The sequence below is a fragment of the Zophobas morio genome, unplaced genomic scaffold, assembly GCF_036711695.1.
Source record: "Zophobas morio isolate AGI-343-1 ecotype UQ-CSIRO unplaced genomic scaffold, CSIRO_AGI_Zmor_V1 ptg000026l, whole genome shotgun sequence".
NCBI lineage: Eukaryota > Metazoa > Arthropoda > Insecta > Coleoptera > Tenebrionidae > Zophobas > Zophobas morio.
The window spans coordinates 10,960,838-10,983,571 of NW_026972131.1; the positions used below are offsets into that span (position 1 = coordinate 10,960,838).

Sequence of the window (22,734 nt, forward strand, 5' to 3'; positions counted from 1 at the left end):
TTGGCAGATGACATATCCTCTAAGAAAACAGAGGGTGGGTGGGCGGGTTTAGTATCTTCTAAAATACGATCGATTTTTGAAAATCACATTTCCTTTAAGAAACGTGAGGCTGGGTGGGCGGGGCTAGTAAACTTTTACATTTTCCCTATTAAAACTTGTTATGATAGACACAGTTCGTGTTTAACTTGTCACGTAACCGTAGTGGAATGATCTGTTCGATGTTCATTACCAATGAAACGTTACTTTGATTCCAGATTCTGGCAATTTGCATTTCCTCCCTTTCCTTTTTTCGCAGCCCTTGGACATTCCAAAGCAATACCTTCACCCCTTTTTCTCCTAATTTTGTACCAGTTTCCCCTTTTCCGATTTCCTTATCTGCATCCTTTATTCCTTTGCCTTGTTTCCTTCCATTTTTCCTCCTTTTCTTCCTTTTCTTTAGGCTCTTTACTAAACATTTTCTACCTTCTTGAGTCTGCCCTTTTCTTCATTCCATTCAAAATTTCTGCCGTTTACAGTTAACTTTTTATATCCCATTCTAACCATTTTGTTTTTCATTGCAATGTTTAAACAAATTGATTTGTTTTTAATAATTTCGGGCTTGCAGGAAAACGCGTTTCGGTTTAATTATGATATATTAATGTTAATCATATTTAAACATTATAAATAATATTAGCTATGTTTAAGTACTGTTTAATTATGTGATGATAATTTATAAGCAGCGTTTGTACGACTTGATTTCACTAATAAAATTAAAAATCGTAAACTTAAAAACCAAAAATTTATATCATTTGGCAAAATCGGTCGTATCTTGCCAAGTTGTGGCCCCGCCCACCCCCCTTTATTTTCTTACAGGGCTAAGTTAAGACTGATTTTGGCAGATGACATATCCTGTAAGAAAAGAGAGGGTGGGTGGGTGGGGTTAGTACCTTCTAAAATACGATCGATTTTGGCAAATCACATTTCCTTCAAGAAAAGAAAGGGTGGGCGGGCGGGGCTGGTAAATTTTCACATTTTCCGTATTAAAACATGTTATGATAGACACAGTTCGCGTTTAACTTGTCACGTAACCGCAGTGGAATGATCTGTTCGATGTTTGTTACCAATGAAACGTTACTTTGATTCCAGATTCTGGCAATTTGCATTTCCCCCCTTTCCTTTTTTCGCAGCCCTTGGACATTCCAAAGCAATACCTTCACCCCTTTTTCTCCTAATTTTGTACCAGTTTCCCTTTTTCCGATTTCCTTATCTGCATCCTTTATTCCTTTGCCTTGTTTCCTTCCATTTTTACTCCTTTTCTTTAGGCTCTTTACTAAACATTTTCTACCTTCTTGAGTCTGCCCTTTTCTTCATTCCATTCAAAATTTCTGCCATCTACAGTTAAATTTTTATATTCCATTCTAACTATTCTGTTTTTCACTACAATGTTTAAACAAATTGATTTGTTTTAAATAATTTCGGGCTTGTAGGAAAACGCGTTTCGGTTTAATTATGATATGTTAATGTTAATCATATTTAAACATTATAAATAATATTAACTATGTTTAAATACTGTTTAATTATGTGATGATAATTTATAAGGAGCGTTTGTACGACTTGATTTCACCAATAAAATTAAAAATCGTAAACTTAAAAACCAAAAATTTATATTATTTCCAAAACCAGTCTTATCTTGGCCCACCCTCCTTTATTTTCTTACAGGGCTAAGATAAGTCTGATTTTGGCAAATGACATATCCTATAAGAAAAGAGAGGGTGGGTGGGCGGGGTCAGTACCTTCTAAATTACGATCGATTTTGGCAAATCACATTTCCTGTAAGAAAAGTGAGGGTGGGTGGGCTGGGCTACTTAATTTTTACATTTTCAGTACTAAAACATGTTATGATAGACACAGTTCGAGTTTAACTTGTCGCGCAACAGTAGGGGAATGATCTATTTGATGTTCATTACTAGAGAGCGGATTTCGAAGTTTAATGCTTTTTGTGAAAAATGTAGGTAAGCACTTCAAAACTTTTTTATATCTGTAACTATGATACAATTTGGAATCATTTGACACATTTTTTTGCTTTTTTTTCAATTTTATGCATATTAAAACTTATATGCTTATTTAATGCTTTTTTCGACGAATATGAGTTTTAATGCATATTTTGTTCAAATGCCGGCCTTGTCGGGATGACAAATACTTGTTGGTTAGCCGTATCCTATCGTATGCATTTTACCTGGACTTGACCATTGAAGTACTCTTACTCAAGACCCTTTCTGTGAATAGGTTCCGGTCGTTTGGGTAATAAAATTTTATTATAGGGTTGGAAAAATACTCCATAGATTTTATGACTTTAAATCCTTACTTGCGTTGTTAATTAATGAATTAAAGCTTTTAACCAGATGTTTTTTTCGGCATTTTGCGGCAAGACCGTTGAAGATTTTCTAGAAAAAAGTATTATTGTACCCAACTACCTACCTTAAAATTTTTCTAATGGAAACTTTTAAGTAAATGAACCGTTTATTTCACAACCATCAGTCTATCGCATCTGTCGTAGTACAGTGTTATACGTGGTTCTCCGTTGTTACATGTTGAGTTCTTTTTGGTAATATTACTAATACTTTAAAAGAATGCCAAAAGTAAAATCGACGCCGGATGAGTGGATAAGGGATTTTCCAGAATTAAAATTAGAAAACAACAAAATATTCTGCAGAGCTTGTGTGAAAACCGTAAGCCCACTAATTTTTTTTTATCTATTTTCCTTTGTTAATCCTGTATATGCACGTTGTTTTAGATTCAAAGTGATAAAAAATATAACGTGACGCAACATGTCAGAACGACTCTTCATGTAGAAAGGAAGAAAATGTTTGAAGTTTCTAAAATTAAACAGCAGACCATACATGAATCTGTTGCATTTACTTCCACAATAGATCAGCAGTTTCAGTTTAATTTCGATTTATGTAAAATGATGATCCAGTCCAATATACCTTTAAAAAATTTGAGAAAGGCCCTCTTCAAGAATTCTTTGAAAAATACTGCAATCAACATATTCCGGTTGAAAGTACTCTCCGAAAAAATTATGTAGGCCCAGTGTTTCAGCAAGTTTACAACGAAATTAAACATCGCATTGGAGATAATTGTTTATGGTTCGCTGTCGATGAAACAACCGATAGTTGTGGAAGATACGTGGCAAGTTTAATTATTGGAATCTTAAATGAAAATTTCCCTAGTCGAGGGTATGTAGTAAGTTTGAAAATGTTAGATAAAACAAATGGCAATACGATTACCACATTTGTAAATGACAGTCTTACGTCACTATTTTTGCCAATAAAATTTTATTGATGATCTCGGATGCAGCTCGTTATATGTTGAAAGCAGGGAATAATCTAAAAATATTGTACCCCAATTTAATTCACTCTACTTGCATTGCCCACGGTTTAAACACAGTGGCTGAAGGAATACGTTTGCAGTTTCCTACTGTTAATAAATTAGTGGCAAATGGTAAAAAGATTTTTGTTAAAGCCCCACTAAGAGTGCAACATTTTAAGGAAAAATTTCCAAACATACCATTGCCCCCAGAGCCGATTATAACGAGGTGGGGAACATGGTTACATGCCACATTTTATTATGACAAATATATCAAAGAATTTGAGGATGTAATTACGGAGTTTAGCGAAGATTCTTCTCAATCGATTAAAGAGTGCATAAATATTTTGGAAAACAAAGATTTGCGACAAGATCTAGCTTTTCTAAGAAGCAATTATCAATTCGTATGTACGCACGTTTTCCAATTTTAAACACATTTTAAATGTGTGCGAAAAAATTTTACAGTGGACAACTTGGAACATATTACAATCATAAATAATTTTAAAGAAAACTGAAATACGTGTGTAAAATACAAAGCCTAGGATTATTGTAATAATATTTTATCCAAAGTTCTAAGAAGTGTTCTTTGATTTGTAATATGATTATGTTTTTAATGCTTTTTTGCTTAAAATAAAACTTTTTTATCTAAAATGTTGTGCTTATTTAAGCGCTTATTCTTAATTTTTTTGTGCTTATAAATCCGTCCTCTAGTCATCAATTCTGCGGACGCATGTATGAAGACGGGGTTCGATAAGAAATTTCAATTAGAAATTAGTATTTATTTTGAAAATATGGAGCTAAGTCTCCTTTATATCTACCAACATACAACTTTTTATCCATAAGTCAAGAAAAATGAAATCCTGGATCCAATAGCTCCTAAAACATTGCCATGACAAACAAAAACAACACTTCATATTAATTTTTCACATTTTGATTGATAGTCTCTGCTATCCATCATTCGATTAATTCATCTTTCGTGATGGGTAGGTGTTGGATGCTAAGAATCTGCGGCATGTGTAACCAAAAAGTGACCTTAATCCTGGGCAGCTATTATTCATACCGAAAGACAACTCCGCGAATAAAATAATGAGTCTGTTTCGGTTGAAAATTTGTGAAAAGGTCATCCCGTAATGATTAGTTTCCTTCGTCAGGTTTCCTCGATGAAATAAGTTCGAAATTCTGCATGACAAGTTTGGAGACTTCCTTAAAAGATCTGCTACAACTTGTGTAGCAAAGTTTTGCACTTTGGATTAAATTATCTAGCGAGTGCTATATAGGAAACTCGATATAAACAAGTGCGAAAAAAGAAAAGAATGTCAAGTAGGCCCCTAATGAATGGAACTTAACAAGCGAAACACTTGACTCGCGATTTTGAGATAACGACAAAACTGTCATCTTAAAATTCGTAATGGACAAAGTTTATTTTTTTGATGTCTGTGACGTGTGCGCGCCATTAATAACGTTAAGGGCGAAGTTCGCCCGCGTTGATAAAAATGCGTCATTTGTGCGACTTGTGTATTACTCCTGTTCTGTGTCTGGTTCTGTTAATACCCGTACCTGCGAAATTGGAGCAGACAAGCGAGTACGACTACACAGAAACTATACGCGTATTAGAGTTATAATAAGGAAAATGAAATCCCTCCGAGGACTATATTAAGTCGGCTAATGGGAAAATAATTACTCTCTTCTCAGATTACAAGATGAAAAGCTGCCAACCTGATCCACACATCAGTTGGATGCAGCGTTCCCTGTTCATTATTCTGTATCACTTATCAGATCACAGATTCCCTCATCCGGCTCGGGAGCCGAACATCGTGATTAATGGCAGATATTGAACTCTTCCGGATTAGTTATAGACTTTTCGTAATGAATTTTCAAACTTGGAATCCACTCGCTAAATAAATATTCATGAGGTCTTATTGCTGTGCGTGTTTTCGAGGCGAATGACAAAGGAGACAAAATCTGCATTTATTTACGACAATGGTTTGAAAAAAAATGGTTCAAAGGTATTTCGACAGAACTTTCATGGCTTCTGAAGCACAGTCCAACAAATACTGCTTCTCTGAAAAATTATAAAATTTAATTTTGAGAAATTTTACATTTTCGTGATAACCGCTCTGGAGTCAAAATAATAGTACTAGGCACAACGTAATAGAAAAAAAGGAGGTTTCATTTCCTTAAAAAAAGACAGCTGGGAGCTCCGAGAAGATTTAATATACTTGAAAAAGACACTTGGAGCCCCCGAGAAGGTTTCGCCTTCTTTAAAAAAATACAGTTGGGACCCCCGAGGATTTATATTATTAAAAAAATGCATTTGGACTGCACATTAAGGTTTTACATTTTTAAAAAAGTCAGTTGGGAAACTCGAGAAGGTTTTACATTAAAAAAAATCATTTGGGGACCTAGAGAAGGTTTCACATTCTAAAAAAAAAACATCTGGCGCCCCCGAGAAGGTTTTACATTATCAAAAAGAACACTTGGGACCCCCGAAAAAGTTTCACATTAAAAGAAAATACATTTTAGACGTCCGAGAAGGGTTTACATTTTTTAAAAAAGTCAGATGGGAACCCTAAGAAGGTTTTAGAATAAAAATAAAAATCATTTGGGACCCCCGAGAAGGTTTCACATTACACAAATGACAGTTGGGGCCCCCAGAAAGTTTCACATTTTTTTAAAAGACAGTTGGGACCCTCGAGAAGATTTCACATTTAAAAAAATGACATTTGGGGCTCCCGAGAAGGTTTTCAATTTTTAAAAAAGACGATTGGCACCCCCGAGAAAGTTTTATATTTTTAATAAAGACACATGGGACCCCCGACAAGGTTTCACCTTAAAAAAAATACATTTTGGGCCCCCGAGAAGGTTTTACATTTTTAAAAAAGACAGATGGGACCCCGACAAGGTTTCATATTAAAAAAAAAGTATACATTCGGCGCCCCCGAGAAGGTTTCACATTTTTTTAAAAGAGAGTTGGGACCCTCGAGAAGGTTTCAGATTAAAAACAAAAATTGTTTGGGACCCCCGATAAAGTTTCACATTAAAAAAATGACATTTGGGGCCCCCGAGAAGGTTTCACATTTTTTTAAAAGACAGTTGGGACCCTCGACAAGGTTTCACAATAAAAAAAATGACATTTGGGGCTCCCGAGAAGGTTTTCAATTTTTAAAAAAGACGGTTGGCACCCCCGAGAAGATTTTACATTTTTAATAAAGACACATGAGACCCCCGACAAGGTTTCACCTTAAAAAAAAATACATTTGGGGCAGCTGAGAAGGTTTTACATTTTTAAAAAAGACAGATGAGACCCCGACAAGGTTTCATATTAAAAAAAAAAAGAATACATTCGGCGCCCCCGAGAAGGTTTTACATTTTTAAAAAAAAGTTGAGACCCCAGAGAAGTTTCACCTAAAACAAAATACATTTGGGAGCCCCGAGAAGGTTTTATATTTTTACAAAAATACATTTGGGATCCCTGAGAAGGTTTCACAATAAAAAAATGACATTTGGGGCCCCGGAGAAGGTTTTCCATTTTTAAAAAAGACGGTTAGGACCCTCGAGAAGGTTTTATATTTTTAAGGAAGACATATGGGACCCCCGATAAGGTTTCACCTTAAACAAAATACATTTGGAACCCCCGAGAAAGTTTTACATTTTTAAAAAGACAGACGGGACCCCCGACAAGGGTTCAGATTAAAAAAAAATACATTTGGGGACCCCGAGAAGGTTTCACATTTTTTTAAAAGACAGTTGGGACCCCCGACAAGGATTCACAATAAAAAAAATTACATTTGGGGCTCCCGAGAAGGTTTTACATTTTTAAAAAAGTCAGATGGGAACCCTGAGAAGGTTTCAGATTAAAAACAAAAATTGTTTGGGACCCCCGATAAGGTTTCACATTAAAAAAATGACATTTGGGGCCCCCGAGAAGGTTTCACATTTTTTTAAAAGACAGTTGGGACCCCCGACAAGATTTCACAATAAAAAAAATGACATTTGGGGCTCCCGAGAAGGTTTTACATTTTTAAAAAAGTCAGATGGGAACCCTGAGAAGGTTTCAGATTAAAAACAAAAATTGTTTGGGACCCCCGATAAGGTTTCACATTAAAAAAATGACATTTGGGGCCCCCGAGAAGGTTTCACATTTTTTTAAAAGACAGTTGGGACCCCCGACAAGATTTCACAATAAAAAAAATGACATTTGGGGCTCCCGAGAAGGTTTTACATTTTTAAAAAAGACAGATGGGACCCCGACAAGGTTTCATATTAATAAAAAAAAAAGAATACATTCGGCTCCCCCGAGAAGGTTTTACATTTTTAAAAAGAAGTTGGAACCCCAGAGAAGTTTCACCCAAAAAAAAATACATTTGGGGCCCCCGAGAAGGTTTTATATTTTTACAAAAATATATTTGGGATCCCTGAGAAGGTTTCACAATAAAAAAAATGACATTTGGGGCTCCGGAGAAGGTTTTCCATTTTTAAAAAAGACGGTTGGCACCGTCGAGAAAATTTAAAACTGCCTATTGGTCCGATGAACTCCTTAGTTATAATGATACTTCCTTAGATTACACTCAGGAATGAAAAAAATTATTGGTAGAACCCCATTAAGGTCGCCAACTAAGGTCTTTTAATCCGGAGACTTCGGGTACAGCGTCTATCTCCAGGTTCAGGCATGTTAATGGAAATTCTTGGGTTGGTTAAAATCCTCAAAAAAAACTGGAGCTTAATCGTAAGCTTCACAATAATTTTTCAATTTTTCAAAATTGTAATTTTGATATTTTCGAGTGTAAATCGAAATGCATCAACCAGGCAAGTTTCGATGCTCTCGACGTTTGATTATATTTTTAAATCTGATTTAGAAGAAGACGTAAGTTCATTGAAATATTTGTGTCACCTAAAAAATTATTTTAATAAATAAGGAAAAATTGTACTCCTAGTATATAAAATCGCGAGATATTTTTTAAATTAATAGATTCAAAGCTGATTGCATAGAATAAATAATAAGTAAATTTAAGGTTTGTGTTTTGTTCAGAATCTATTAATCACTAGTTCACTCCTCTGTACCTGTTTAAAAAAAATCTGAGCTATAACTGAGCAAAATTCTTAACTCCCAAAAGGTAATTCTTTATACATTAGAATTTTACGAAACAACGTTTACCAAAAAATGAACTGGAAATTATAAAATAATAACTGCCAATACTTTTGTATACTTTTTTTTTTTAAATAAAACCACTTTCTGTTGCATATTATTTTTGAGGAAAAAATATTTATCAAGTTGTTTTGCTCTCCTGTAAAATGTGTCAATTCGGAGTTACGCCGTTTGAAAATTACGTCAACGATATTTTTTTTTGTTACTGTTTAATAATTTTAATCTTTAAGTAACTATTTTTTTTACTTAATTGACTGTTTTCAGTATAATAATTATATTTTAAAAGTATTTCTTCGGGTTGAGATCTTAAGAGAGTTGGCAACCTTAATACCGTTTCTTTGAGATATAAAAAAAAATATTTTCCAGACATTTATTTATAACCTCTATATATTTAAACAAAAGTAATGCCAATAACGGTGTAAAAAACTAAAATTACATCCTATAAATGTGTTTTGACATTCTATTTTATTTTTATTTGTCTACGGCATCGGACTTTTTTACAAGTCTTATCATAGCAAATACTATCCCCGCCCACCCACCCTCTCTTTTCTTGGAAGATATATTATTTACCAAACTCAGTTTTATCTTAGCAAGTACTAGTAGCCCCAGCCCCCGCCCTTTATTTTCTTAGAGGGTATATTATTTTCCAAGTCAGTCATATCTTAGAAAGTGATTTTTCTTTACTTTTTTTATAAGACTTTTGTACAGCTTGTTTTTCTGAATTCATTAAAGGCACACTAAAGTTAAAAAAATCAATTTTTTGTAGCAAAATCCAGCGTTATTGCCTATTTATCGACAAACGTTCATCATTGGCAAATTCAAAAGAAGAAAATATTGCAGTCTTTTGCTCATTGACAATTTAGTCCCATTACCTTGGCAAACATGGTAAAATTTTGAAAACTATCATCTGTGCTTCTGGCATAATTTTTAAATACTTCGGCATCGTTTTTTCAGAGTCTGAAGAACTATAATACAGATCTCTGTATGCAATCTTTCTAGAAAATTTTTGAGACTGATTTGTATTAGTACTTGTTGAAATGCTTGAATTGCTTACTATATCTTTATTTTTTGAACTATAAATTGCTTCTAACCCTTTCTTTCGCAGATAATTTGAAACTCTTCTTAATTTACTGGGAGCTACAGTTGATTTTCCTGTTAAAAACAATGACTGTGCTGCAGTGTTTTTTTAATAATGGCAGCTTTGTCAAGTTCGTAATTACAGTTTTCTTCAACAAAATTTCGTAATCATATTAAAATTCTAAAGAAAAAAATGCGGCAAACAAGTGTCATGTTTAATGCTTTATAAAGTTCGGGAAATTTTTTTCATCACGAAGGGCGCGGAATGAAAAATTCTTGCCTCTTTTTGGATTATTTGTCAATAAAAATCGGGACAGACAACAGACAGACGGACACGGGAGACCCATTTTTTGTAGTCTTGGGGTCATGACACATCGCGAAAATATGAAACAATCCAGTCGCCCGATGGCCCCGATTACAATACTTCTTTAGCTCCGCTCGGAAGTAAAAATGTTTTACACAGTGTGCAGTCGGCGTAAAAGCTCGTCTTATTGATGATAAAGAGTGGTAGCCTCGGCTAACAAAAAATTGTTTTTCCGGCCAGAGCTCTAAAACATTTTAGCGTCCCTCGGGATTCGGTATACAAAGCAATGAAGACGTATTTCCCCGCTATAATAAGCGTATGACCCAGACATGTAAAGAATGCAAAGCAACTTTGCCCCTATCCATTTATCACTATAGACTCCCATCCCCGAATAAGAAAGCCGTGTACAAAACCGCAAGTAATGCGGTCGTTAAATAAACGATAGGCCTTTTTCAAAATAACAAGCCTACGCCAGCATTACTTTTATACACTGATATTAATCAAATATTGTGAATGGGCAAGATTTCTCCTTCTTATAAATTATTCTTTTATAATAAAAACCCACTTAGTCATCGTGCTTCTAAAACGATGTTGTATTATTGTTACTATAGGGAGTCGGGAAATTGATAATATCTCTCTTTTCTTCGTGGTGGGCGCTCTTATTCGAGACAATTAACGAATCGTTCGGAGAACCCCTCCGCTGTGTTCATAAATTTTTTCGCGGAGGGTTATAAATCAGTTTCTTTGTGGTTAAAGTGAGCTCGTTGATGGTTTATTGCTTAATAAGGTGGTGTTAAATTCACACGCAAATGGTTCGAGAAATTTCTGCAAAACATCGCCACAATACTAAATTATTAAAATCGTTGTTATTATTATTAGCGTCCAAATTTTCTTTCAATTTATTTATAGACTTAAGAATATTATGCAATCAGTGAATGAACGGTTTTTAAAGAAGACAACCACTTAGCCATATTCGCTATTACACGCTTATTTATTATGCATCAACTATTAAACGTTTCGCCTTGCTTTAATGGAAACGGAAGCCACTGGATTTCAAGCTTTTGCGTTTAAATCGGATTGTGGGCTTTATTTCGCAATAAATTGTTACAGTATTTATGCCATTACACTCCCGTTTTAGAAAATCGATGATAAACGCTCTGCTTCCAAACACTTGAAAAAGCACGGTGGCGCTTTTTTCGTTTTTGTCTTTTGTTTGTAACGGACGAAAGCGATGAGGTTTGCCAGCCGAATAGGAGAGTTTAAACGAATTCATGAACTCAAAAATGTGTAGCTACATAATATTGTGGTCGATTTTTATTTCCAGAGCGGAAGAAAAAATAGGTCTCGTGATTCCATCTGTCTGTCAATCAACAAAGTTATGAAGTCACGTCAAATTGTACAAAGAGAATGAGTTTTAAATAAAATAACATACTCCTACACGTGTAGTTTATGAATCCGTGTTAAGTTTTGGTCCCATCAAGATTTTTAGAAAAGGATCAAATTTTTATGACAAAATTTGGAATTTAACTTTGAAAATGAAAAGGAAAGTTGCAAATGCATGATAACTCGTTGATCAAAAAAATGTATGATATTATGTCAAAATTTTGCAATAAATTCTACCTAAAATAAGCAAAAGTGCTAGTTTTTGCTAAGATAAGACTGATTTTGGCAAATAATGTACCCTCAAGAAAATATAGGGCGGGTGGCGGGACTAATACTTGGAAAGATAAAATATTTTATTAAAAAACGCTTATGCAAAAGTATTGGCAGTTATTATTAATATAGTAATAATTGATAATATAGCACTTTTTTTAAACAGGTACAGAGGAGTGAGCTAGTAATTATTTCATTCTGAAAAAAACACAAAAAATAAATTTATTTATTATTTATTTTATGTGATCAGAAAAAAATCAAATACATAACATGAAATACAAAGAAAAATGATTTATTAATTATTATTATCTTAAATGGGGAAGTTTGACGTAAAATAAATGATAATCCCTTTCCAAACTGCTTTTTAATTGTTGCAGGTGGTTAAATTTTTCTTTTATAATTTTATGCGGAATGCTAGATCCTTCCACGTCGGCTCTGAATGTATTAATTTAAAAAATATCTTATGGTTTTATTTAATATGTATAATTTTTCCTTATTTAATAAAATCACTTTTAGGTGACAGAAACAAACATTCTCTATATACCTCAATGAAGTTACGTCTTTTTTTTAAATCAAACGCCGAAAGCATTGAAACTTGTGCGATTGATGCATTTTGATTTTTTACACTCGAACATATCAAAATCTTAATTTTGGAAAATTGGAAAATTATTGTATCCATGAGGCTCTCGGTCAAGTTACAGTTTTTTTTTTAGAGGATTTTAGCCAAGAATTTTCATTAACATGCCTTAACCCGGAGATAGATGCTGGAGTCTCCGGGTCAAAAGACTTTATTTGGCAACTTTAATCGGGTTCAACCAATTTTTTTTTACTTCCCGAGCGTAAGCTGTCTTTCCGGTGACACGTAATCTCCGAAACTGCTGGTTTGATTGTTGTCAAATTTGGTATGTATATTAGAAAAAATATCATGTAGATGGTTAAATGCGAACCAAATGTCTTTTTTAAGAATGTGAAACCTTCTCAGGAGCCCAATTGTTTTTATTTTTTTTTTATATTTATATAAAACCTGCTCGTGGGTCTCAATTGTCTTTTTTAAAAATATATAATCTTCTCGGGGGACCCAAATATCTTTTTTTAATGTGAAACCTTCTCTGGGGCTACAAATGTCTTTTTTTTATTATGAAACCTTCTCGGGGGTCTCAACTGTTTTTTTTTTATAATGTGAAACCTCCTCGGGGCACAACTGTGTTTTTTAAAAATGTAAAACCTTCTCGGAGACGCCAGATGTCTTTTTTTTAAGATTGTAAAACCTTCTCGGGGGTCCCCACTGTTTTTTTTTTTTTTATAGTGTGAAACCTTCTCGGGGACTCCAGATGTCTTTTTCTAAGAATGTGAAACCTTCTCGGGGGCTCAACTGTCTTGTATAAAAATGTAAAACCTTCTCAGGGACTCAAAATGTCTTTTTTTTAAGAATGTGAAACCTTCTCGGGGGTCCCAACTGTCTTTTTTAAAAATGTAAAACCTTCTCGGGGGTGCCAAACATCTTCTTTTTTAATGTGAAACCTTCTCGGGGGTCCCTACTGTTTTTTTTTTATAATGTGAAACCTTCTCGGGGGCTCAACTGTGTTTTTTAAAAATGTAAAACCTTCTCGGGGACGCCAGATGTCTTTTTTTAAAAATGTGAAACCTTTTCGGGGGTTCAACTGTCTTGTATAAAAATGTAAAACCTTCTCGGGGACTCAAAATGTCTTTTTTTTAATAATGCGAAACCTTCTCGGGGGTCCCAACTGTCTTTTTTAAAAACGTAAAACCTTCTCGGGGGCCTCAGACATCTTTTTTTTTAATGTGAAAGCTTCTGGGGGGCTCAACTTTATTTATTTAAAAAAGTTTGTTATATTATTCACAATTATGTCTGCCCCCTTTGAGGTATCAGTGCTTTTCTTTCTGAAAATAAATATAACTTCATGTTTTGGTTTTTATCAATCCCTTTTAATTAATTTAAAATCGAAAAGTCAGCAAGTGGATGAGCTTTTTTATCAAAGAGTACATCGTGCAGGCTTCAGTCGTCGACAACCGAATTTAATGTCGAATATTTCGCGCAAGAGTGACCATTAACTTTACACGCTACTCGAATTTTATGTTCTTCGATAAAACATCTGTATAAATGTTTGACACTTAAAGTTTTAGGTAGTAATAACGACCGGGGTGTATCTTGAAGAATAATGGAACTATCCGACCTTGTAGGTTTTGATGTGGCTTTCAATTAAACTTTGACCTGCTTCGACATCCTTCAGCATGACTGGTTTCCGAGCTTTGAAAGCAAACATTGTGTGGTGAAATAATGTGCAAAAAATTAATTAGCAATCTTCCTCGATATTAATCATCTCCAATCGGGGTCTGAGTGATGCGGCATCCAAATTAGAGCTTTCGTGTCCGCAGAACGTGTAACGAAGCTTTTAATGAATGGCGGGTTCAGAAAGCGTTTAAAATTGAGCAGGTATGATTTAGGGCGCTTTGATGGCGACGTTAGATATAAATGACGCGATCGTATGTTACAGGTATCGTTTTCGGCGAAGCCTAACGTATTTTAAACGGGTTTGATAAGCCATAAATACAGATCGGACAGGATCACACACATACACTCCGTAAATCTACATTACGGCCACGTATAACACGATTTATTGACGCGGTATTAGGTGCACAGAATTGAGGCGCTTTTACCGAGTTTTCATCGAAGTTTTTCGAGAAAATCCGAATTTAATATGAAATATATTCATTGGCGTTCAATTTCATAATTTAAACTTTTTTATGGTAAAAGCCCCGATACGTACATTTAAAGTTATAGCAGTTTTTAAAGTGGTAGTACGTATTGACGCCGCCAGATAATATTTTCAGATAGGCCTGGGTCGTGTGGGGCTTTCTTCGGGATTAAGTTGTGGTTAAAAGTTGGCTTCTGCTCGTGACGTTGATGTGATTTCATTGTGCGGTTGTAGGTTTATCCGGTTCGCGCATCTCGACTTTTTGATAAAGTGATAAATGTTGAGGGAAAATAATTCACAATTAATGGGAATTTCGAAGGTGCGTTCTGGGTTAAGTCCGGACCCTTGTTATGGCAAATTGGCGAAAAGAAAATTTCATCGTGGGCGGACTGCTGATGCTGTTTATGTTCACACTTGCGAATAAAAGGATTATATTTCGAGGTTCAGTTTACAAACTCTTCCTTGATTTATAATTGGAATGTTGTAAAATATGTAGAGATTAATATCACCGAGATTAATAGCGGTCTTAAACTCGGAACAACGGGATTAGTTGCAAATGGGCTTTACTCCAAAAATGAACATTTAATTTAATGCACCTTTTCTAAAATATTCACGCAGGTGGAAACTACGCTTACTTTTTTTAACCATAATCACACAATAATTAGTAAAATCTGCTGAATTACTGTTACTCAAACGGAGTAGAAAATCGACACAAGACCCACACATATAATGTATTAAGTGTTTGGAAAAACAGCGTATTATTTACTTATAATAACGAATGCTTAATTTACTTAAAAGGATAAACAATTAATATAATGGTTGTCGATATTACGCGGCACTGGCTATGGATTATCTTTTATATTTACCCTTCTGTGTTTCTCCGCCTCTGAGTATTTTCCACTCCCTTTAATGGAAACGTTCTTCGTTTTCTCAGCGTTTTTGTCCTCTGTCTTTCGCCACCTTTAGTTGTTTCTCTCTCCATATTTCCCTCGGTCCTTCTCTTATGCGTTTCACTCTTTGTTTATTTACTCATCTGTTTCTTTTCCTCTCTGCTTGTCTCCCTATCTGTCGTTTTCTGCACTCTTTTCTCTCTCCTTTTCTGTCTTTCTTTCTTTTTTTCTTTCCGCGCTCTTGCCTTTATTCTCTTCTGTTTTACTCCTCCACTTGACTCTTTCTCTCTCTCTTTCTCCACCCTCGCTTTCTTCCCTTCTGTTTTTTCCCGGTCTGTCTACTCCCCATATTATAAACTGCTTTTTTCTTTCCCTCTTCTTTCTTTCCATTTTTTCCTTCTCTTTCTCCTTTTCTCTTCTTCCCTCTATCTGTTTTTCTCGTTTTTGCCCTTCTTCCCATCTGTCTTTCGGACGAGTCTCCTTTCTCCCCTGTGTCTTTTCCTACCTTTGTTTCTCTCTCCGTATTTCCCGGTCCTTTATTTATGTTTTTCGCTGCGTTTACTTTCCCTTCTGTTCCTCTTTCTTTCCAATTGTCTTTTTCTACACTCTTTTTTCTTCTCTTGTCTTTATTTCGCCACCTGTGCCTCTCTTCCCTCTATTGTTCCTATATCTTCTATTTCGTCCGACCTCTGCTCTTCTTCTTCTCTATTTTTCCCGGTCTTTCTACTTCCTACTTGGCTCCCCACCATAAGCACTTCTTTTTTCTTTTCTATAAGTTTTTTCGTCTCTCTCCCTCCTTTCCTTTTTTCCCCTCTCTGACTTTCTCCTTTTCTGTCTTTCTACACCTCCATGTATTTTTCCCATATTTATTTTTCTTCTCGTTTGTGTTTTGCTTTGTGTCATTCTCCTGCTTTTATTCTATTGTTCCCATCTGTCTTTTGCCCCCTCTCTCCTCCCTTTCCCCTTTCTCTCCGTCTTCCTGCTATCTTTCTCCCAATCTATTTTCTGGCTACCTCTCTTCCCATCTTAAGGACTCACAAGACAGCTCCACTGCCCTCTCAATATCAAAAAAATCCTGCCCCCTCTCTTCCTTTGTCTATCTTTTTTGTTATTTTCTAACAGTTTATTCTTTCTTCTCTTTCTCGTTCTCTTCTTTGAATTTCTTCTTTTCTCGTTTCCAACATATCTTTCTCTCAACTGTCTTTCCTTCTTCTGTTGTTCTTTACTTCTGTTTGTTTTTTTCTTTGCACTTCTCTCCGTTTTTCTCTTGGTTTGTTCTTCTACTTTCCTCTCCTTTGATATTCTCACCATCCGTCTTTTTCTGCACTCCTTTGTTTCTCTTTTTCCGTTTCCATCAGTTTATTTGTTCGTCTCGTCCTCTCTTCCTTTTTCCATTTTTTCCGTTATTGACTTTCTCCTTTTCTCTTTTACCCCATCTCTGTCTTTCCAATCCACTTTCTCTCTATCTTTCGTTTCCATTATGTCTTTCCCCCTTCCGTTCTTCCTCACTTCCGTTTGTCTTTCTCTCTATCCTTCCCCCCGTCTACTTTCTTTATTGTGTTTTGCTTTGTCATTTATCCCCCTGTTTTTCGCCACCGCTGTTTATCCCTCTCTGTTTTTCGTGTTTTTGTCCTTCGTTTCGTTGTGTCTTTACTTTCCCTTCTGTTCCTCGTTCTCTATACTTGTTCCTCCGTCTGTCTTTTTCTGCATCTTTCCTCTCTTTCTCTTTCTTTCGTCACCGCTTTAACTCTCTTCCCTTCTATTCGTCCTATATCTTCTATTTCGTCCCATTTCTACTCTTCTTCCCCTCTATGTTTTTCCCGGTCTTTTTAGTGCCTCTTTTGTTCTCCAACATAAGTACTGCATTTTGATTTTCTATAAGCCTTTTTCGTCTCTCTCTTCCCTGGCGTTTCCCCTCTCTGACTTTCTCCTTTTCTGTCTTTCTCTCTCCTGTCTTTCCTTCTTTCGTTCTTTCCCACTTCGGTTATCTTCTTCTCTATAATTTTTCCCGTCTTTCTTCTCTTTTGTGTTTCGCTCTGTGTTATTTTCCGCTATTTTTCTTCACCTCTGATTATACCTCCATCTGTTTTTCTCCTCTTTGCTCTTCTCCCCATTGGCCTCTCTCTCTCCTCTGCTTTTGTTTCCATCTGATTTTTGCCACTTCCGTCTTCCCGTTCCCTTTTATCTTCTTCTTCCCGCTATCTTTCTCCCAATCTGTCTTCCCGTTGTCTTTCTTCCCGTCTTAAGGGCTCTCAAGACAATTCCATAGTCTCTTCAATATCAAAAAAATCCAGCCCCCGCAGTTCCTTTGTCTATCTTTTTTGTTATTTTCTAACAGTTTATTCTTTCTTCTCTTTTTCCTCCTCTTCTTTGAATTCCTTCTTTTTTCGTTTCCACTATATCTTTCTCTCAACTGTCCTGCCTTCTTCTTTTGTATTTACTTCTGTTTGTTTTCCCCTCTGCATTTTTCTCCGTTTTTCGCTTTGTTTGTTCTGCTACTTTCCCCCCTTTGATATTCTCACCATCTATCTTTTTCTGCACATTTTTCTTTCTCTTCTTCTCTCGATCTTTCCACGGCCATTCTTTCATTTATTTTTGTTTTACCCCTCCACTTGACTCTTTCTTTCCCTTTTTCTCCACCTGTCCCTTTCTACGTTTCTATTTTTCTCCCGGTGTGTCTCTTCCCTGTATTACTCCCCATATTATAAACTGCTTTTTCTTTTCTATCAGTTTATTTGTTCGTCTCTCTCTTTCTCACTTCCTTTTTTCCATTTTTTCCGTCTCTGACGTTTTCCTTTTCTGTCTTTCCCCATCTTTGTCTTTCCGATCCACTTTCTCTGTGTGTGTCGTTTCCATCATGTCTTTCCCCCCTCCGTTCTTCCTCACTTCTGTTTGTCTTTCTCTGTGTACTTCTCTTCGTCATTTTTTATTGTATTTGGCTGTCATTTTCCCCTCTGTTTTTCTCCACTTCTGATTATCCCTCTTTCTGTTTTCCCTGTTTTTACCCTTCGTTTCGCTATGTGTTTACTTTACCTTCTGTCCCTCGTTCTCCCTGTTTGTTTCTCCATTTGTCTTTTTCTACACTTGTCTTTGCTCCCTTCTCTTTCTTTCGCCACCTGTGACTGACTTCCCTTCTATCGTTCCTGTATCTTCTATTTCGTCCCAATTCTGTCCTTCTTCCCCTCCATATTTTTCCCAGTCTTTCTACTGCCGTTTTTGTTCTTCAACATAAGTAGTAATTTTTTCTTTTCTTTAAGTTTTTTTCGTCTCTCCCTCTCTCCTTTCCCTTTTTCGCCACTCTGACTTTCTCCTTTTCTGTCTTTCTGCACCTCTGTATTTTTTCCCATATTTCTCCCTTCCGTCTTTCCCGCTTCCGTTCTTCCCCACTTTGCTTATTTTCTTCTCTGTACTTTTTCCCGTCTTTCTTCTCTTTTGTGTTTCGCTTTGTGTCATTTTCCCCTGTTTCTCTTCACCTCTGATTATCCCTCCATCTGTTTTTCTCCTCTTTGCTATTCTCCCCATTTGCCTCTCTCTCCTCTGTTATTGTTTCCATCTGTCTTTTGTGTCCTCCGTCTTTCCGTTTCCTTTTCTCTCCTTCTCCCGCTATCTTGTCTTTCTTCCCATCTTAAGGGCTCTCAAGACAACTCCATTTTCCCCTCAATATCAAAAAAATCCTGCCCCCGATGTTCTTTTATTTATCTTTATACTTTTTTGTTATTTCCTAACAGTTTATTCTTTTCTCCTTCTCTTCTCCCTATTTTGCTTCCCCTTTGAATTTCTTCTTTTTTGTCTTATGGCACCTCAGTCTTCTATTTCTCTTTCTCTTCTGTTGTTCCCACAATATCTTTCTCTCCACTGTCTTTCCTTCTTCTGTTGTTTTTACTTCTGTTTGTTTTTCCCTCTACATTTCTCTCCGCTTTTCTGTTTGTTTGTTCTTCTACCTTGCTCGCCTTTGATATTCTCACCACCCGTCTTTTTCTACACTCTTTTCTTTCTCTTCTTCTCTCTTCCTTTCCACGCACTTACCTTTATTCACTTCTGTTATACCCCTCCAATTGACTCTTTCTCTCCTTCTTCACCGGTCCCTTCCTTCCCTTCCGTTTTTCTCCCGGTCTGCCTATTCCCTGTATTACTCTACTTACACATTATAAACTGTTTTTTTCTTTTATATCAGTTTATTTCTTCGTCTCTCTCTCTTTACATTATTTCCATTTTTTACCTCTCTGACTGTCTTCTTTTCTCTCTTTCCCCATCACTTTCTTTCCAACTGTCATTTCCATCAAGTCTTTCTCCCTCTGTGTTTTCCTCCTTCTTGGTGTTCTTCCCTGTGTATTTTTCTTCCGTCTTTCCCCATTCCGTTCTTCGTCTCTATACTTCTCCCCGTCATTTTTCTTTATTGTGTTTCGCCCTGTGTCACTTTCCCCTCTGTCTTTCTCCACCTCTGTTTATCCCTCTGTCTGTTTCTCTCGTTTTTGCTCTTCTTCCCGTCTGTCTTCCTCACCAGTCTCCTTTATCCTTTTTTCTCTCTCTCCACTGTCTTTCCCTACCTTTGTGTCTCTCCCCGTATTTCCCGGTCTTTTATTTATGTGTTCCGCTATATGTTTACTTTCTTTTTTGTTCCTTTTTCTCTATACTTGTTTCTCCATCTGTCTTTCTCAACACTCTTTTTGCTGCTCTTGTCTTTCCTCACTGTGCCTCTCTTTCCTTCTATTTCCCCCATTTCTGGAAATCTTCCCCTTTATCTTTTATCCGGTCTTTCTATTCCCTATTTTGCTCTGTGTATTTTTTCCCATCTTTCTCCCTCTCGTCTTTCCCTCTTTCGTTCTTTCCCACTTTTGTTTGTCTTCTTCTCTGTACTTTTCCCCGTTTTTCTTCTTTTTTGTGTTTCGCTTTGTGTCATTTTTCCCTGTTTTTCTTCACCTTTCCTTCCCAATCTGTCTTCTAGCCGTCTTTCTTCCCATCTTAAGGGCTCTCAAGGCAACTCCATTGTCCCCTCAATATTAAAAAAATCGTGCCCCCGCTGTTCCTTTGTCTATCTTAATATTTCTTTGTTTTTTTCTAACAGTTTATTCTTTCCTCTCTTTCTCCATCTTTTCTTCTTATTTTGCATCCCCTTTGATTTGTTTCTTTTTTGTCTTTTCACACCTCAATGTTCCATTCCTCTTTCTCTTCACTGTCTTTCCTTCTTCTGTTGTCCTTTACTTCTGTTTGTTTTCCTCTGTGCATTTCTCTCCGTTTTTCTCTTTGTTTGTTCTTCTAGTTTCTTTCCCATTGAGATTCTCACCATCTGTCTTTTTTTCGTTCTCCCCTTTTCTCTCTGCCTTTTTTCTCCACCTATGCCTCTCTTTCCTTCTATTTTTGTTCTTTTATCTTCAGGGTTCTTAAGATGGAGAGAAATACAAGGAGAAGACAGACTGGGAGAAAAATAGAAAGTGAGAGAAACTGAAGTGGGGAAAGATGGAGAGATAGAGGGGGAATAAGCAGAAGTTAAGAAAGGTACAAGTGGAGAAAAATAAAGGAAGGAAAAGGGGGAGGGGAAAGACAGAAGAGACAAAAGGTAGATGGGGAAAATAACGGAAGACAGTTAGACAAATGTGACGAAAAAGAGAAGAGAAGACTACAGAAGTGGAATAGAGAGAATGAGGAAGAAAAGAGGAGAGAGGAAACTGGTGTGAAGCACAGATGGGGAAAATGAAGCTGGAGTGGAGATAGACAGAGGGAAAAGGACATAGCGAAACACGAAAGAGAAGAAATACAGACAGAGCGGGGGAAAGATGGGATCATTCACAGAAAGAGGAGACACAAACAGAGGTAGAGGAGGGCATAAGAAGGAGAAGTAAGAGAAACAGGGAAGACCACAAAAGAGAAGAAGAACAGGGTGAAAACTACAGATAGAAAGAAAGAAGAAGAAAAAGGCAAAGGTGTGATAAAACAGAAAAGGAGGAAATCAGAGGGAGATAAGACGGAAAGAACAGAAAGAGGAAGAAACGAAAGAATAAACTGATAGAAAATAACAAAATCTTGTATCTTGGGAAGGCAAAAAATATATTTTGACGGTTTTTAAGATGCGGAGAAAGACAGCGAGAGGAAAATAGAGCGTCAGATGAACAGAAATGAGAAAAATGTAAAGAAGGGGGGTGAGAAAGTGGAGGCGGAAGACAGAAGAGAAAAAATTTAGATGTGATAAATAACGGGGAAGAGACAGACAAATGTGTCGAACAACAGAAGGGAAGAAAAGGGAGACAGAGTGGGGAAAAAAAAAGGAGAAAGAAGACTGGTGAGAAAAACAGTAATGAGGAAGAATAAAGTGAAGACAGACGGATGAAGAGATAAGCAAGGCTGAAGAAAAACAGAAAAAAAGAAGACAGAGGAACACTAAAACGAAGAAAGATAGACAAGGAGAAAGAGAGAAACGCAGAGTGAGAAAATAGAGAGAATGTTTTGTCTTAAGAAAAGGAGCAGACAGACTTGCAAAAAGATAGAGGATTAGAACGACAGAAGTGGAGAAATATGAAGAGGACAAAAGATACAAGTGCAGAAAACGAAAGGAGAGTAAATCAAAGGGAAAGACGGAAGGGGGAAAAGCCAGATGGGAAAAATAACAGAGGAGAGAAAGACAGATGTGAGGAAAAACAGAAGGGGAGAAAGATATGGCTAGGGAAAGACAGAGGAAGAGAAAGAAGAGTGGAAAATGGGACTGGTGAGAAACGCAGATGAGAAGAATGAAGCAGGGGTATAGAGAGATAGAGGGAAAAAAGACATAAAGGAACACAAAAGACAAAAAAGACAGATAAGGAGAGAAATCGCACAAAAAAGGTAAAGACAGGGAGGAGAAAAAAGGGGAAAAATACACATAAGAGGGTGAACACCAGAAGACGGGCAAAATAAAGTAAAAACAAAATTGCCCCCACTGCTCCTCCGTCTATCTTTAACATTTTTTGTTATTTTTTTCGTCTCTTTCTGTCTCTCCTTTCTGTCTTCCTCCGCCTCTGATGTGTCTTTTCTCCTCTGCCTTTCTCCATTCCCGTTATGTCTGCATCTGTCTTTCTTCTCTTTGCTCTTCTTTCCACCTGTTTTTCTCACCAGCCTACTTTCTGCTCTTTTCGTTTTCCCCCTCTGTCTTTCTTCTCTTATATTTTTCGTCACATCTGTCTTTCTTTCCCTCCGTCTTTCTCCACCTGTACCTTTCTTTCCCTCCATTTATTGCCTGTAATTCGAAAAACAGAGCCACAAACTATTTGCTTAGAACGAATATTGAATTTATTGATTAAGCTCAGTTAATTCACTTAAAAGGACAAAAAATTAATGTAATGTTTGACGGTATTAAGCGACACTTCACAAAATGTCGCCGAAGTCAGTAAAAGTGCTATTCCATATTGGAAAACTCTTGGGTCTTACGCCCTCATTTAGCCAAAATGACGTCCCATTACTACAAAAACTGTACACATTTATGCTAGTCACACTAATAACTATTTTTGTGGTCCTATCGCTTAGCCACAGAACCAAATATCAACTGCACAGTCACATCAAACTAACAGTGAATATTTTGATAGATTTTCACTTGCTGATTTTCAACTGGTGCACCGCTTTGTCTACGGTTTT

The 22,734-nt window shown here is 36.3% G+C and overlaps 1 protein-coding gene across 1 annotated transcript in view; it reads right to left on the bottom strand.

Annotated features, from left to right (window-relative positions):
* LOC135136063 (pre-mRNA-splicing factor 38B-like) overlaps window positions 1-22,332 on the bottom strand; it is a 60,363-nt gene extending 38,031 nt beyond the window's left edge. Inside the window, exons 1-2 of the mRNA XM_064065189.1 lie at window positions 22,044-22,332; window positions 19,352-19,573 (exon numbers count right to left, since the gene is read on the bottom strand). Coding sequence (XP_063921259.1) covers window positions 19,352-19,573; window positions 22,044-22,332 — 511 coding nt within the window. The remainder of the gene's footprint in view (window positions 1-19,351; window positions 19,574-22,043) is intronic.
* Window positions 22,333-22,734: the final 402 nt, after the last annotated feature.